Source organism: Cyprinus carpio, chromosome B5 (genome assembly GCF_018340385.1).
Source record: "Cyprinus carpio isolate SPL01 chromosome B5, ASM1834038v1, whole genome shotgun sequence".
NCBI lineage: Eukaryota > Metazoa > Chordata > Actinopteri > Cypriniformes > Cyprinidae > Cyprinus > Cyprinus carpio.
In genome coordinates, this window is record NC_056601.1 from 8,483,562 (window position 1) to 8,499,711 (window position 16,150).

At 37.0% G+C, this 16,150-nt stretch overlaps 2 protein-coding genes across 4 annotated transcripts; both read left to right on the forward strand.

Annotated features, from left to right (window-relative positions):
• The first annotated feature begins 1,244 nt into the window (after positions 1-1,244).
• Positions 1,245-7,966, forward strand: ftr83 (finTRIM family, member 83). 3 transcript variants are annotated; one of them, XM_042724101.1, is made up of 8 exons: positions 1,445-2,136; positions 2,715-2,810; positions 3,104-3,337; positions 3,629-3,788; positions 3,966-4,022; positions 4,794-4,859; positions 5,931-6,016; positions 7,041-7,174. In XM_042724101.1, exons 1-7 carry the CDS (start codon positions 1,561-1,563, stop codon positions 5,987-5,989), a joined length of 1,248 nt encoding a protein of 415 aa, XP_042580035.1. In that variant the 5' UTR covers positions 1,445-1,560; the 3' UTR covers positions 5,990-6,016; positions 7,041-7,174. The 3 variants fall into 3 exon arrangements, with proteins under 3 accessions (XP_042580033.1, XP_042580035.1, XP_042580034.1); XM_042724100.1 differs by having other exon boundaries at positions 1,446-2,136; positions 5,931-6,020; positions 7,041-7,177; XM_042724099.1 differs by lacking the exon at positions 5,931-6,016 and having other exon boundaries at positions 1,245-2,136; positions 7,041-7,966.
• A 510-nt stretch (positions 7,967-8,476) lies between these two features.
• Positions 8,477-15,829, forward strand: ruvbl2 (RuvB-like AAA ATPase 2). The gene is made up of 15 exons (XM_042724102.1): positions 8,477-8,608; positions 9,269-9,323; positions 9,502-9,557; positions 9,670-9,811; positions 9,967-10,096; positions 11,516-11,582; positions 12,156-12,262; positions 12,705-12,798; positions 12,902-13,025; positions 13,168-13,262; positions 13,416-13,534; positions 14,230-14,349; positions 14,434-14,563; positions 14,656-14,770; positions 15,542-15,829. Exons 1-15 carry the CDS (start codon positions 8,492-8,494, stop codon positions 15,565-15,567), a joined length of 1,497 nt encoding a protein of 498 aa, XP_042580036.1. The 5' UTR covers positions 8,477-8,491; the 3' UTR covers positions 15,568-15,829.
• Positions 15,830-16,150: the final 321 nt, after the last annotated feature.

Here is a 16,150-nt window from a genome sequence, read left to right on the forward strand (position 1 = left end):
GTCCCAGTAGAAATGTTCTAATTAGCTCTTCACCACACTGAATGTGAGCCACTGCAAACTCACTTCCACTTCCTGTTTTGCAACAGAGATTCCTGGAGCTTTGTGGACTGTGCCATACAGAGGATGTATGCTCTAGAGAGATGAGAGAGGCTAATCTAAAACAAACACTTATTTCCATCGTCTTTCAGCAACAGGAATAAACGCCTTTTCTTAGGAAAATGGGTCTGGCATTGCTGGAAGACACAGCAGCTGCTGTTTCATTTAAAGTTGCTGCTGTAAATTTAAAAATGTGCTCAATTTTTCTGCAGTAATACTATCAAAAACATTTGAAATGGTAATCTGTAACTCCCAAATAATTTTTCATAATTTAATGAATTGCAATTCTATCTCAAACTTTGATATAATCTACAAATTTAGTTTGTTTTTAATCTACTTATACAACTGAAAGTACAATTTTATTCACGCATTTATTTTGTTGTTAATATTTTTTGTTGTTAGTTGTTTTTTTTTGTATATCCCATATCACTCTAATCTACCCAGTGTTGTGTTCAGCTTTTAATTTAAAAGAAAACATACAAAAACATAGGCTAACAATGAAAATATTATAACTGAAAGTGTGTTTGTGTATGTAAGTCACTTTTTCAGTTGGAATAAAATATTAAAAGTCGGCTTATACATTGTCTCATATTTTGGAAAAAACAAAAACAAAACTTTTCAGTTGGAATAAAATATTAAATGTCGGCTTATACATTGTCTCATGTTTAAATTATTATTATTTTTTTTAATTTTTGTGAACATTTTGAGTAGATGTTAGATGTTACCGACAATGTAACAGCTCTCTTCATGCTCCAATTATCTCGCTCTCACTTACAGTACTAAGACGCACAATTCAGATATTTGGAGGTTAAAGGGCTCTTAATCTAAAACATATTTTCTTTTAACTCAAAAGTCTTTCAAGGAGGAAAAATATGCAAAGTACACTCATCCTCCCTCCAAATAAATTACCCTCCAGCTTTGATGGCGTATGCCAAAGGTCAGTATACACTTGGTCTCTAAGCACTCATCCATCATGGCAGCTCCTACGCAGTGGAGCACTTTACCCAACGTTGAGCTGTCTGCAAGCATGCAGCCCCTAACACCGTTCAGAAACACTCTAACGATGAGATCATGGGTTGCCACCGGACGTAGTAGTCACAAGACAAGCTTTTTTATTAAAGATAAAAGAAATACAAGTGAATGTGATGCAAGAGAGCTTTTTCTAGAGTCCTGCAACTCTCAAAACAACTTTATGCCCTAAGATCATACATTTCACTCATGCTTCTCTTCTTCATTGTTATCATTAACATTGACATCTGATGATACATGTTTCTTCTTTCTCTCAATCGCTGTCCTCACCTGTGCCTCAGCCACTCCCCATTCATTTACTGGTTTCTGCATAACCAGTTTAGCCTCCCTCCCTGTTTACTCTATATAACATGCTGTGGTGGCACTTTAGACTCACTTGTCCTGTCTCGCACACGAACGCACGTTTCCTTTTGTGAGATCTTTGGGGATTTAACCATGTCGCTTGACCAGGACCTCTGTTACCTCTGCAAGGAAGATCTCAGGGACCCCGTTTCCATCCCATGTGGTCACATTTTCTGCTCTGTCTGTATCAAGACCTACTGGGATCATGCAGACCACACTGGACAGTACCTGTGTCCCCAGTGCAGGGTTGCCTACAACAAGAGGCCCAATCCACGCCGCCAGTCCTCACGCCATTCATCTTCATCCCTCAGAAACTCTGACTCTTTTCCACCAGCCCCTCCGGCCCCTGACTACAACTATGCGGGACCCCAGGACGTGGGATGTGACATCTGCATTGGGAAGAAGCTCAAAGCTGTCAAGTCTTGTCTGATGTGTCTTGCTTCCTACTGCGAGAAGCACTTGAAGCCCCATTACGAATCATCCACCTTCAAACGACACAAGTTGGTCGATGAGATCGGACACCTTGATCGTCAGATCTGCCCACAGCACCAGAAAGGTCTGGAGCTTTATTGCCGGACGGACCAGATGTGTATCTGCGTGCTGTGTACCGTGAAAGAGCACAAGGGCCACGACATGGTGTCCGCTGAACAGGAAAGGGCGGAAATGCAGGTAAGACTACAAAAAGTGCAATTGTGATCATATTTTTACCAATGGAAATATTACACTGGTGAATCTGTTATGGCAACAGATTAAATGGCGATAATGACCAGCAGAAGTAACAACCTTTCGCCTCCTGTATGCAATAGTGCACCTATTCATGCAAAAAATGACATTCTCAGTATGCTGAATATGCTAGATTGACTATAAAAGTAGCCAACCCCTCTAAAACAAACATGGCCAGTGAGTGATCTCCACCCAAAAAGGAGATGAGAAAACAATCTAAGCTATAGTATTGGTGAGGAAGAGTTTCATTATTAACAGTAACACATAATTGTTCTACACCTACATTATTGCACAATAACTTGCAACTTGTAAAAGAACCCATCAGTTTACATAATAATAATAGAAGTGATAAAGAAATGAATGAGTATGCTTTAAAATTATAAGAATTTTTTCATATTAAGTGCACAGAGAGTATCCAAAAGTGACTGTATTGTCATGTGGAAGTGGTTGCGGTTGCGGTGTGGAAGGATGCTGTACTTACCTCATTTCCTTTGTCATGAATTTGTTGTTTTAATTGTTCATAGCAACGGTTGGGCGCCACCCAAGCTGAGATCCAGGAAAAGATCCATGATAGAGTGAAGCAAATGGAAGAGTTAAAACAGGCTGTGGATGCACTCAAGGTATATCTGGATGTTAAATATGTCATGTAATAATAAAACAATAAATTAACAATAAAAGAAAATAGTAAATTATATGAGAAAATAATACAAGATCAACATTAATTCTCTGGTAGGCAAGAATATGTTGCATTGAAATATTTATTGGTATGCTCTGGTGTGACCAATTCTTACTCGGAAAGAAGCAGGAATGTTTTGTAAATAGATGTGTGTATAAAATATAAAAGTTCTGCATTTCCAAGAAAGAAAATGAAGCAGAGTTAAAAATAGAATACTGATTACAATTGTTCTTTCAGAGTTCAGCACAACGTGCTTTGCAGGAGAGTGAAAAGCTGTTTGGTGACATGCTTCATTCCATTGAAAGAATGCAACAGGAAATGACCAAACTCATCTCGACAAATAAGAAGGCAGCACTTAACACTGCTGAAGGCCACATGGAGCGTCTGGGCCATGAAATTGCTGACCTGAAGAGAAGAGACAATGAGCTGACACAACTCTCTCGCACTGAGGACCACATTCATTTCATCCAGGTGACTGAGAAACAGTCTGTTGCACAAAATACACATCCACTGAGCACCAGCAGTGTTGAAATAAACATAATGTGGGTAGATTTTAGTGGCACTCCATACAGGATGTATTGTGTGCATGTAAAACGATTTTGTTTTTAGGTTGGTTTTTCCTACTATTTCACAGGTGATGAAAAACCGTGCAAAATATTTTGTTACCACTAGAGCCATTAGCATGTGACAAAATAAATGTGCAGAGCAATCTATTGTTAAAAGAATTAGATTAAGATTTGTTCTGTTTTTTTTTTATCGCAGAGTTACCATATGCTGATTGCCCAGACTGATGCCGAGGAGCTGCCCTCTGTTACTGTGAACCCTTACTTCTCCTTTGGCGCTGTTACCAAAACCGTCTCTGAGATGAAACAACATCTAAATGAGTTCAGCAATGAAGAGCTGGTCAAGGTGGCAAAGACAGGTATGGTCCAGTATGACAGATACAGTCTTGTTTTATTAGCCACTGTCTCATACCCATTTTGAAATGCTCTTTTTGTTCCGTGAGAATGTGGAAATAAATCACGCTGTCTTCTGTTTATTGTGGTTTTTTTCTTAACCATTAAACTGACTTCCTTCATAACTCTCAATTCTCTTCCAGTGAACAAAATGCCATTCTGCCAGCTAGAGGACCGTAAGAAGAAAAGGTCTGCGAAGTGTAAGTTAATGAAAATAGGAAACTCTAGCTGCCCTGCTGTTTGCTTTGTGCAAAATATCTGGAATTTTGAAATGGTATTTGTCAAAAGCCAGTGTCGTGCTACAAGAAATTGTTGGCCTGTTGCTAAGCAATGTTCTTAAGACTGACATCACATTAAAATCCATATTATTAGCTGATCTCTTCTATGAACAGCACACACATCATGGATGTTTTATTTTGGCCTTCATTTAAACATACACCACCGTTCAGAAGTCTGGTACCTTTCAGAAGTCTGAAATACTGAAATACTGTAAAATATATTTTATAATTTAATTTAGTCCTGTGATGGCAAATATTATTTTTTAGCAGCCATTTCTTAAGTCTTCAGTATTACATGATCCTTTAGAAATTATCCTAATATGCAGATATGGTGCTAAAGAGACATTTATTTTCAATCTTGAAAACAGTTTATTTTTGTGGTAACTGTGATATAACTGTAGTAACACTGTTTTTTTTTTTTTTTTTGTATTCTTTAATGAGTAGAAAGCCTTTACTGTCACTTTTGATCAATTTACTGCGTCCTTGCTTTACAGAAGTTTTATTTCTTAAAAAAAAAAAAACTTTTGAGCGGTAGTGTATTCTCACCTCTAACATGAAAGTACCTAAAGTACTATCCAGAAAGTACCTAATGGTCCTTCCTCATTGTCAGTAACATAATCTGTTTGCTATGAAAGATCAGATTAAAGTTTGACATCATTGCATGTTTAAAACCTCTCTTTATTGTGTTTCTAGCCGATGAAGTTGACATGTACAAGAGTCCCAGCAACACTACCCGGACAAGGGACGAGTTCCTAAAGTGTAAGTTTGTTTTCATACAAGAATTTCCTTTTTGCCCAAGACCAGAGGGCGTTGTTGTAGAGATAACATGCACAGGACATAAAGTTCAAGGTCAGCAGAATTCTCACCTCTGCTGATGATTAATTAAATAGAATATACATTTTTATATGTTTTGGAAGCTTGCAGAAAATGCTCAGAAAACATACTGGCATTCATTGTGATAAATGTCAAGCTTTAGAGGGAGTAGTCTAACATCAGTCTTTACATACTGAGTTTGTGTCCAAGCATATTGTAAGAATGAGCGTAGACTGCTTAGTGAGTGGGTGTATGGGAGAATCATGATAACTGCCATCCCTCAAACATTTCGTCTTCTCTTCAAAGAGCAGTGTGGTCTTTTAGAGGACAAAAACACTCTACATATGCTACTGTTCAAAATTTTGGTGTCAAAGAGATGTTATTATTATTAGTAGTATTATTATTTAGAAATAAATGCTTTTATTCAGCAAGGATACATTAAACAGATCAAAAGTAACAGTAAAGACAATTAAAATATTAGAAAAGATTTCCGTTTCAAATAAATGCTGTTCTTTTGAACATCCTCTTAATCAAAGAATCCTGAAAAAATTGGATCATGGTTTCCACAAAGTTATTATCAACCTAATAATAATAATAATAATAATAATAATAATAATAATAAAACTTTCTAATGATAATAAATGTTTCTTGAGCACCAAATCAGCATATTAGTATGATTTATGAAGGATCATGTGACACTGAAGAATGCAGTAATGGCTGTTAATAATTCAGCTTTGTCATCAGGAATAAGTTAAAAAATATTTTAAAGTAGAAAATTTTCATTTGTAATAATATATCACAGTATTGCTGTTTTTACTGTATTTTTGATAATTTAAAAAAATGTGGCCTTGATGAGCATAAGAGACTTCATTCAAAAACATCTTATGGATCTGAAACTTCTGAATGGTGGTGTAAGTCAGAAGACAATTAATAATTATGCTAAGTTAGTTTGTTTGATAGAATATAGAATAATATATAGGGTGTCTTAAATATGTATCGACACTCTCGGCCCTCTAGATGAGAGACGTTCACGCACCTCTGGCAGAAAGCACCTCCAAATGTCCAACCAGCTCTGAGAGCCAATGTGCAGACTCAACCACTAGGCAGGTGATTTATCCACATGCATGTTGCACCTTACATGAGGAATTCTGACCTAGGATCAGATTTGTACAGTGGGTGAGAGAGCTCAACGCACTGAAAATAGAAAAAACACCTGCAAAATAAGAAACAACTTTTGACAACACACACGCTGCAAATGCTCAAAACACAACCAGTTGGTGTTGTTGTGGGTAAAGTGGTTGAGAGTTGATTTAACAAGCGCAAGGTTGGGGGTTTGATTCCCCAGGAACACATGATAGGTAAAAATTGATAGCCTGAATGCACTGTAAGTCGCTTTGGATAAAAAAGCGTCTGCTAAAAATGCATAAAAATAAAGAATAGCAATGCAAATACTCACAACACAACCAAATAAAGAAACTGGCTGCTAATAAAATTCTTTATTCACCTGCTGTCACACTGATGAAGATGCTTTCTTGATTTGCTGGTGCTTTTTCTATTTGCAAGTGTTTTCTGAGGTTGCAGTGCGTTGAGCTCTCACACCCACCGTAGATTTGCTCCAGTCTGTTCATATTTGGAGACCATAGCAAAACTGTTCCCAGATGAGGAATCCTATCCTAGGATAGCCTGAAATAAACATGCAATGATGTCCGCCTTTTCACATGCATTATTTTTTAATACTTAGACACTACAAATGTGGCATGGTTGATCTGTAGACACTGCTTACATGATTTATGTGGCCTTTAATTCTTGATTTTACATTTTTCAATTCATAATAGACCTATAAAACCTGTGGTCTTATGTGTCTTAACTTGACCCATGCACATTGGCATTTTGATGCATACAAAATAAATTGTGGGACTTACTTCATGAGGCCTCAAAGAAAAAGAAAAAAGCTTTTAAAGCACCAAAATGCAGTGTATATGTACATGGATCAAGATACTTGCATACAAAGTGGGCAGAGATTCATTGTCTTCATAACTTTACCTCCTCGTTTGTCTTCACACATTCACGTACAAGCTATAATTCACCAATCCTGATCAGCTCTTGTCTATCTTGTTTATTTTCAAGATGCCTGCCAGCTAACTCTGGACCCCAACACAGCATACAGACAGCTCTACCTCTCCCGAAACAACAGGAAAGCAGCACTAAAGAAAGACCCTCAGTCTTACAATGACAGCAACCAGAGATTTGACTGCCTGCCCCAGGTCTTGTGTAAAGACCCCCTTTCAGGAGGTGCCTACTACTGGGAGGTGGAGTGGAGCGGAGAGGGAGTCTCCATTGGTGTGGCTTTTAAAGGCATCAAGAGAACAGGTTATGGAGACTCAGCTCGTATTGGCTACAACCGCAAGTCCTGGAGTCTCTTCTGCTCTGACTCCAGCTACTCGGCTCGACACAACAAAGACCAGGTTGAGATTAACACACCCTACTCTTCCCGTATCGGGGTGTTTCTGGACTGTGCAGGAGGCACTCTTTCGTTCTACACCGTGTCTGAGTCTATGTCACTTATTCATCAGTTTAAAGCCTCTTTCAGTGAGCCGGTATATCCTGGCTTTTGGGTGTGGTATGAGTCTGCTATTACTATTTGTCAGTTATAAATGGGGGATATGTGGGCGTTACTACCAGCTTTTAAAAAATGTTTTAATTATTCTTTTTTTTTTTTTACATTTTTAAATGAAAACCTGTATATGGTGAAGATTGATTGTTCATATAATATATTTTTTACAAATTTACAAAATATTAAAAAGTTGCAAAGAATTCTATAAAAGTATTTAAATAAGTTTTGAAAGTTGTGAAGCTCAAGGTCTAGAATATAGACCTTACAAAAAGTCTAATAACTTTAATGTCATGTTGTGTCCATCTGTGTGATTTTCCTTTTTATTAATATGAAGTTTAATCAGGTGCAGAATAAGCTTTTTACAGTCTGTCTTACGTTTGATTTATGTGGGTCATTTTTCTGCATGAATGATAACATAATAAAAGTCTCTTTCACAATTTTTGCTGACTCGTTTATTTGAAAAATTTCGAATTTATGATGCACAGATGATGCCTACATACAGTAGAGTACAAACAGTTTCAGGTTTTGTAAAGATTTCGTCCTAATGACAATTTAAGACATGTTACAAAAGTGACCTCTGCTGGTTGCAATCACACCTGACTAATCAAATAAAACTTTAATGATTTATTTTTATATATCATATTTTTATATATTTCTACTGATAGCCTAGTGTTAGCTTAAACTGAAAATAAAGAAAGCACTGCTTAATAATTTTTGTAGTTCAAATTTCTACTTTCCCTGCCACCATTTCTTAAGGTACACAGGGGTTTTTAATAGAGTATGAAGAGTTATAGGAGTATTGAGGAAGTTTAAAATTATAATTATTATATAGTAGAATAAGGATGAAGTGTGTAGATTTGTATGCTTGGGGGAGAAGGAGGGAATTGGGTGAATTAGTTTGTGAACCTGTTGTTTGAGCCACACTCCGGAGCAGATGGTGGCGCTAATGCACCAATTACGCTGAATGCCAAAACCGCCGTTAAACATTAAGAAGAAGAAGAAGAGGTCACGTGTTCCAGCCGGACGGATTTCCACTGCGCACCCATTCAGATACAACCGCCTTGAGAACATGGCAGCGCAGGTAAGTCTGATATTTAGCGTTTATTTCAGGATTGTTGATAAATATACCGTTCTTGCAGGGTGTATACAAAAAATATATGTGTTTGACACTGTTGTGTGCTGCCTGTAGAGCCTTGGAATTTTTTTGTGAATAACAGTAAACACGTCTGTGGGCTTGCCGCTTTTAGCACATGTGCTTCAATTTACTACTACAATAATACAGTTTTAGTTCGGATATTTGAGATTTTGAGGTCCATTCATTAAAATGTCTTTCATCCAGCTATTCAGAAATTGAGAATCTTCCTAGTAAATGGTTCTTTAACTAGCCTGAACCCATAGCTTGTGTTTATGATGTTTAGCATGCGTGTCACTGTTTTTACTGGAAATATGAAACTCCCCTATGTAAACTGCATTATAAGCGCATTTGCCACAAATTGTCATTATGGTAGTACAATTACGGTCTCGTATTTTACACTTTACACATTTCTGCGTCATTGCTAAAAGTTCAGCTAACCGCGTTGTGCTTGTGTGTCACTATGGCAACGCACGCGATTAACGGCTGTTTACTGATCAAATTACATAAAGATGACATTAAAACGCATCTTAATATTTAATCTACACACTTGCATTGTACATAATTTTACACTTGCATTATACTTACCTCATTCATTTGTTATGACAGGTGGCAACCACGAAGGTTCCGGAGGTGCGAGACATCACTCGAATTGAGAGGATTGGTGAGAAACTAAATAACCCATAATAACAACAAAAAGCAAGAATTTATTATTTTTTGCTACCAGAATAGCTTTTTGCTCAAGATAGCTGTTTATTCACAGAATGAATATGATATGCAAGAACAAGTAAATATGCTGATAAGTGACATAAATCTTGATGTAAATCTTAATTCTCTCTCAGGCGCACACTCTCACATTCGTGGCCTTGGGTTAAATGATGCCTTGGAGCCACGGCAGGTAATGTTCAAAGTCTATGATTGATTTACCAGTGACAACACACTTGTCTTCAGCTCAAATATTGTTCACTGCATGTTTAGAACAAATCGACCTAGCAATGATGTCTCACCAGGTGTCTCAGGGAATGGTGGGTCAGCTGGCACCTCGAAGGGCAGCCGGCCTGATCCTTGAAATGATCAAAGATGGTCAGATTGCTGGTCGTGCAGTCCTCATCGCTGGCCAACCTGGGACGGGCAAGACCGCTATTGCTATGGGTGAGTTTTTGCATATATTTATCATGATTAATCACATTTAAAACGTATTGTTAATTTACAAGGTTTAATAAATGCACTTGAGGCACAGTAATGGAATGTGTCAAAATTGCAAAGCTGTTGTAAAAAAAAAACAGTGAGTTGTGTTTATTGTACAGGTATTGCCCAGTCTCTTGGCCCTGACACACCTTTCACTGCTATGGCTGGGAGTGAGATTTTCTCTCTGGAGATGAGCAAGACCGAAGCTCTGAGCCAGGCCTTCCGCAAAGCCATAGGTGTCAGGATAAAGTGAGTGAGGCTGACTGACGTGTGAAGCAGCCTAAAGTCTTCATTAGGAAAAAAGAACAACCTTCAAACATGTAATGTGCATATTGTCACTTTGGCATTATGACCAGGGTTCATAGGGGTGCTTGAAATCCTTGAAAATGCTTGAATTTTAAAGTAGTGTTTTCAAGGTTTGAAAAGTGCTTGGATTTTGGATAAAGTGCTTGAAATTGCAATTGCATTGGCTTTCTAATAATTAGCTTTATTACTGAATAACATTAGTTCACTTTTTAGACAAAATGCCTTTTGCATAAAACGAAAACAGCTCCGCTCGAGTCTGCGCGTGTGGCTGTATATTGTTGATTCACCGGTCTTTATTGACGTGCACATCAGTCAGCGGTGGCTTGAAAACAACAAATGCATATTATGATTATGGTCTCCTGTTAAGTCTGCTTTTTTTCATTGGAAGAAGAGTCTGCACTTTCAAAATGCCCCTGCTCAGTTAAACTAAATATGTTAAGACTGACGCAATTAAAGTGAAATAATAAAACAAACATTTCAAAGTCAAAACGCAGCTCGGATGTTTTTATATTAATGCATCTCTGAAGTGAATCGACTGCCTTCAAAGAAGTTTCAATGGCATTTGATATTACATATAATGGAATATACATCTCACCAGATGTATAATGTCTGATAAAGTAGCGATTGTGAGCACAGCTGCTTTGTGTACAGCCGTTAGCAGGGAAACCGCTGTATCTGCAGTTCCAAAAACGCCATCTAGTCGCAGACAGAGCCTCACATTTTAGCCTTTAAACTATTTTTAAGAAATAAAGAAAAGGGGTGAGTCAAATGTGTAAAGAATTAGTTTAATTTGAAGCACACAAATATCTTATGGTTTAAATTTTTTAGATTTGTAAAGGCACATTAGCTTTTTGTTCTGAACAAAAACAGCAGACAGGCTTATTGAAAATGCAAATTCATCCTCTGCCGTCAAAGCTGCTGAGAAACAAAATAATTCCCTTTTCCCCTAACATCCCTTTTCTTTAGTTCTTAAAAATATTTTAAAGGCTGAAATGTAAGGTTTGTCCCTTTATAAAAGTCTTTCTATTTTTGAAAACCTGTATTTGAACCATGTTTTTTTGCAGTCATTTTGTAGTTTAATGTTACCATAGACATTGCCCTACCCTGCTCGTACAAGTATTTATTTTATTTGTGCAGGTCTTAAAAAGCCTTCAATTTTATTATAAAAAATCCTGCAGATATCCTGTAAATTATTTTTCTTTTATAATTTATTTATTTGATGTTAAATGATTTACTGATTATGGATTTTAAAGAATAGTTTACTCATTTACTTTTTTTTTACTAGTTCTAGGATGTGGGTTATTTTTAATATTTCAGAAATTATAGCATGACTGCTCATGTTCTGTGTTTGTTGTTTGGCAGAGAGGAGACTGAGATCATTGAAGGAGAGGTGGTAGAGATTCAGATCGACAGACCTGCTACAGGAACTGTAAGTCTCTGCTCTTTATACACCAGATTTACTGAATTAACTTCTCTGTTTTGTTACCATTGATCTTACGGCACCAGACTCATCATCGGTTTAAAATAATATAAATTTCATCTTCTTTTTTTTAAACTCTAAAAAATAAAGACTAACATTATGTTGTCTGTAGTGGCAGCTGTAGTTTACAGGTTAATGTTGACTGAGTGAAACTTTTTCTTTTAAGGATAATAATGTACGTGGATACATAATTCATATTTTTATTCCATTGAAAATAAGAATTGTCAGTTTTGATTTCATGGTTATTTTAACATTGGACGTACCTTCAGAAGCTTAATTAAATGAGAATTTCATCACACAGAATACTTGACGGAATGCGCTCTAATTCAGTACATTTATTTGGCTGGAAGGCGTTATTAAAGATATTTATCATTCTTTAGTGGGAATTTATTTAACTTTATGAAAGTGAGAAATTCATTTTCAGCTACGTTAATAAATTCAATGTAGGACTCAGATCCCAAAATAGTGCTGAGAGTAAAGCTAGGAGATAATAATTTTTTCTCCTTTCTGTATTTGTATTAAGGTGCAAAAGTAGGAAAGCTCACGCTGAAGACGACAGAGATGGAAACCATCTACGATCTGGGGACTAAGATGATTGAGAGCCTCAGTAAAGAGAGAGTACAAGCTGGGTGGGTAGATAATAAAGTTGAAATTTGTGATACCCTTTTCTGTATAAATCAAAGTAATCAGTCTGGACAGCTACCCAGCTTCTCCCACTAGTTGTGTTAATAGTGTCTTTAACAACTGAACTGAATTACTGAAACATTTGATGAGCTTGGATGAGATGTGAGCTCTAGTAATAAGCTCTTGAGTTGTATTATTGTTGTTAATTTTCAGCATATAATATTGAGAAAAGATTATTCATTAAGGATCCTTAAGGATGATGTATTTTCTTTATGGTAAGTTTGTAGTGTGTGTATATAATCCATATACACATACATACATGTAGTGAGATGAGTATATGAGATGAGAGTGCATGTAAGTCATAAAAAGGCTTAAGCCAAACCCAATTGTTTTAGGATTTCCACTGCTTATATCCTTAAAGGAAGACACATTTTTCATATTCTGCAGAGATGTGATCACCATCGATAAAGCCACTGGAAAGATTAGCAAGCTGGGACGGTCATTTACTCGAGCAAGAGATTACGACGCCATGGGTGCACAGGTACACATTCTCGCTTCCTCTGTGAAATGAATCCATCAATCAATGACAGCTTTTCCCTGAGAGTATTTTTTTTAATATACCCTGTTTTCGTTGTTTATTTCAGACACAGTTTGTGCAATGTCCAGAGGGAGAACTGCAGAAACGGAAGGAGGTTGTTCACACTGTCTCTCTTCACGAAATTGACGTCATTAACAGCCGCACTCAGGGATTCCTGGCCTTATTTTCAGGTTTGTCTTGTTTTTTAAAATTGACAAACTAGATAATGACATGCTCTGAAACTAATCCTTAATTAGTCTTTCAGAATGAAAAGAAATATCTGTAGATGTTTGTGTGTTTGCTGATGTTGATGTTTGATTGTATGTGCTGCAGGTGACACAGGAGAGATTAAGTCAGAGGTTCGAGAGCAGATCAATGCTAAGGTGTCTGAATGGAGAGAGGAAGGCAAAGCTGAGATCATTCCTGGGGTAAGCAGGCCAGTCAAATAAGACCTTTGAATTGTTCATCTTGCCATCTTATATGCATCATGTTTTTTCAAATAGGTTTGTTAGCCTGTGACATCAAACAGTAGAGATCATTTATGTCTGCAATGGAAATGTTAAGCTTTTTTGTGCTTGCAGGTTCTCTTCATAGATGAGGTCCACATGTTGGACATAGAATGCTTTTCATTCCTGAATCGAGCTCTTGAGAGTGATCTATCACCTGTACTCATCATGGCCACTAACCGAGGCATCACCCGGTATACACAAACACAACATCAACAACTACCATTAAAGTGCCCCCATTATGGGTTATGAAAGGTTTATAATTTGATTTTGGGACTCCCTAACAACAGGTTGACATGCATGCAAGGTCAAAAAACACTTTCATTGTCTTATTATATGCATTTATTTTTACCATATTTGCTCAATGACTCCCATATGATTCGCTCAATGATGAATTTCTCCGAACCCCTCCTTTGTGTGAGGCTAATCTGCGGTGATTGGTCGATTTCATTTTCATTTCATCATGCTTGTAATGCCTGATAAAGCAGCATTTGTGAGCTCAGTGCTGTTTTGTGAACAGCCACCGCTCCAAAAGCGGCACCTAGTGGCAAAGAATGAATTTGCATTTTCATTTAGACCAACGTGAAAATTGACTGATGGTTTTACGCAGCAAACATTCAGAGCCGCAAACGTGAACCGGTGTATATATATCTTACGGGGGAAGCCCCGCCACACATAGAGAATAAGTCTGTGGGAAACGATAGACGATAACTTTATACACGGTGCACTTTCAGATTTAAAACTTTGCAGGATGTTTTCATTCACTTAGAGCTGTGTTACACACTGCGTGAAAGGTAATTTTCAAAAATCCGTAATGGGGCACTTTAATGCATCAACTACCATTAATTGTGGATCATTTCTCATCCACTGTTGTGCTTCATTTTTACAGTATTAGAGGCACCAATTACCAGAGTCCTCATGGTATTCCTATAGACATGCTTGACCGTCTGCTGATCATTGCAACCTCTCCCTACACTGAGAAAGAGACCAGACAGATCCTGAAGATTCGGTGAGAGCATTTTTGGTGTTAAATAATTTGCAGCATTGTGAGGGTTTTTTGTCACTTCTCACCATACATGTGTTTGTGTTCCAGCTGTGAGGAGGAAGATGTCGAGCTGAGTGAGGAGGCACACACAGTTTTAACACGTATTGGACAGGAGACTTCACTCCGATATGCCATCCAGCTCATCAGTACTGCAGGCCTGGTGTGCCGCAAACGCCGGGTAATGCAAACACTCATGTATCGTGGCCAGTGCTGTAAGAAATTACAGTAAGAAGCATTTTTGGTCTGACTGTGGTTGTACATTTCTCACAGGGCACTGAAGTCCAAGTGGAGGACATTAAGAGGGTCTACTCTCTCTTTCTGGATGAGTCCAGATCCTCACAGTATATGAAAGAGTACCAGGACTCCTTCCTCTTCAATGAAACACGTGAGATTCATCTTTGCTTTTCATGCCCCTGATTCCTGGGGGTCTTACAGCAAGGGCTCATATGTCATGACCATATGTCATATCTTTATAATACCTTTATTTTTCCAGCAAGCACATGCTTTAATTGTATTTTTAGAGTTGTACATTATACAAAAAAGTACATTGCATGATATCTGTTTAGACAAGCAGTGTTCAAAGACTGCTGAAATATACAGTAGTCAACATTTGAAGTGGATCAAAGAAGTTCATCAAAGCTGTCCTAAGACAAGAACGGGTATTGTTTTGGTTTTAGGGCAACTTTGATGAAAGGTTTTGATCCACTTCAAATGTTGACTACTGTAGTCCAACAGCACTGGGGCTTTTCATGGTACTTGTCTATGTTTGTGGCAGTCATGACATACTGTTTCCATGTTGCATTCCACAACTGATCCTGATTTGCCTTTTTGAAACTATTTTTATTTGCCGAGCCACAAACACCCATTTTTATCTCTGAAATTTGCCTTTTATATCTAAAATGTAAGTTACTTTATATCTTATATTTAACTTTTTATACACTTTTTTTATGTCCCTTTTTTAATACTTATGTTGAGCTGTTTTATAAAAGCATTATTACACTTGCAGTCTTGCTGTGGTACTGAATTTAAGCTTTGCTGCTATAGCCAAATTACTGCTCAGTACAAAAGCACAAGTGTGAGTGTGATATTGCTTATTAAAATTATTAGGGTTTAAAAATGATTTACAACATTTTTCTCTCTCTGTTTCTTCCTTCAGAATCCTCTCAGATGGACATCTCATAATAAAAGCTGTGAAGAGGTGTCTCCATTCATTACTCCTGTGAAGTCCATTTACTCTTATGACCTCGTCCCTTAAAAGTGTTCAGGCAATTGAGTGTGTTCATGCACTCAAGCTTTTCTTTGTCATCTTTTTCTTTATTTGCTACTTGGTATTGCTAGGTTTTATGTTTTGCATTTTATGTTTTGCATTGAAAAAAAGAATTTCTTCTTGTTTGGCTGTATAACATGGCAACCAAAAGATGAAATAAAACTATTTGAGAATAAATTCTGGCATAATGATACTGATTTTAAAAGTCATCATCATGACCCACAAAACACTGATCTTGATGATGACTACAACAGATTCTACAATCAATATATAAAATCTACTTCCTTATGATATTGCTTTAATTGAGTGATTAATCTACAATACTGACGCTCTTTGTCAGTATTCATAAATCAAGCCTAATGTTCACGTAAGCAGTGTGATTTTTTTTTTTGTATTATATACTATTATAGTATTTATATAACAGAAAGGCAACATTTCTAATTTACTTTTGTTTGTTTTCCATCTAATACTTATATTTGATCTTGTTTCTGCTTGATT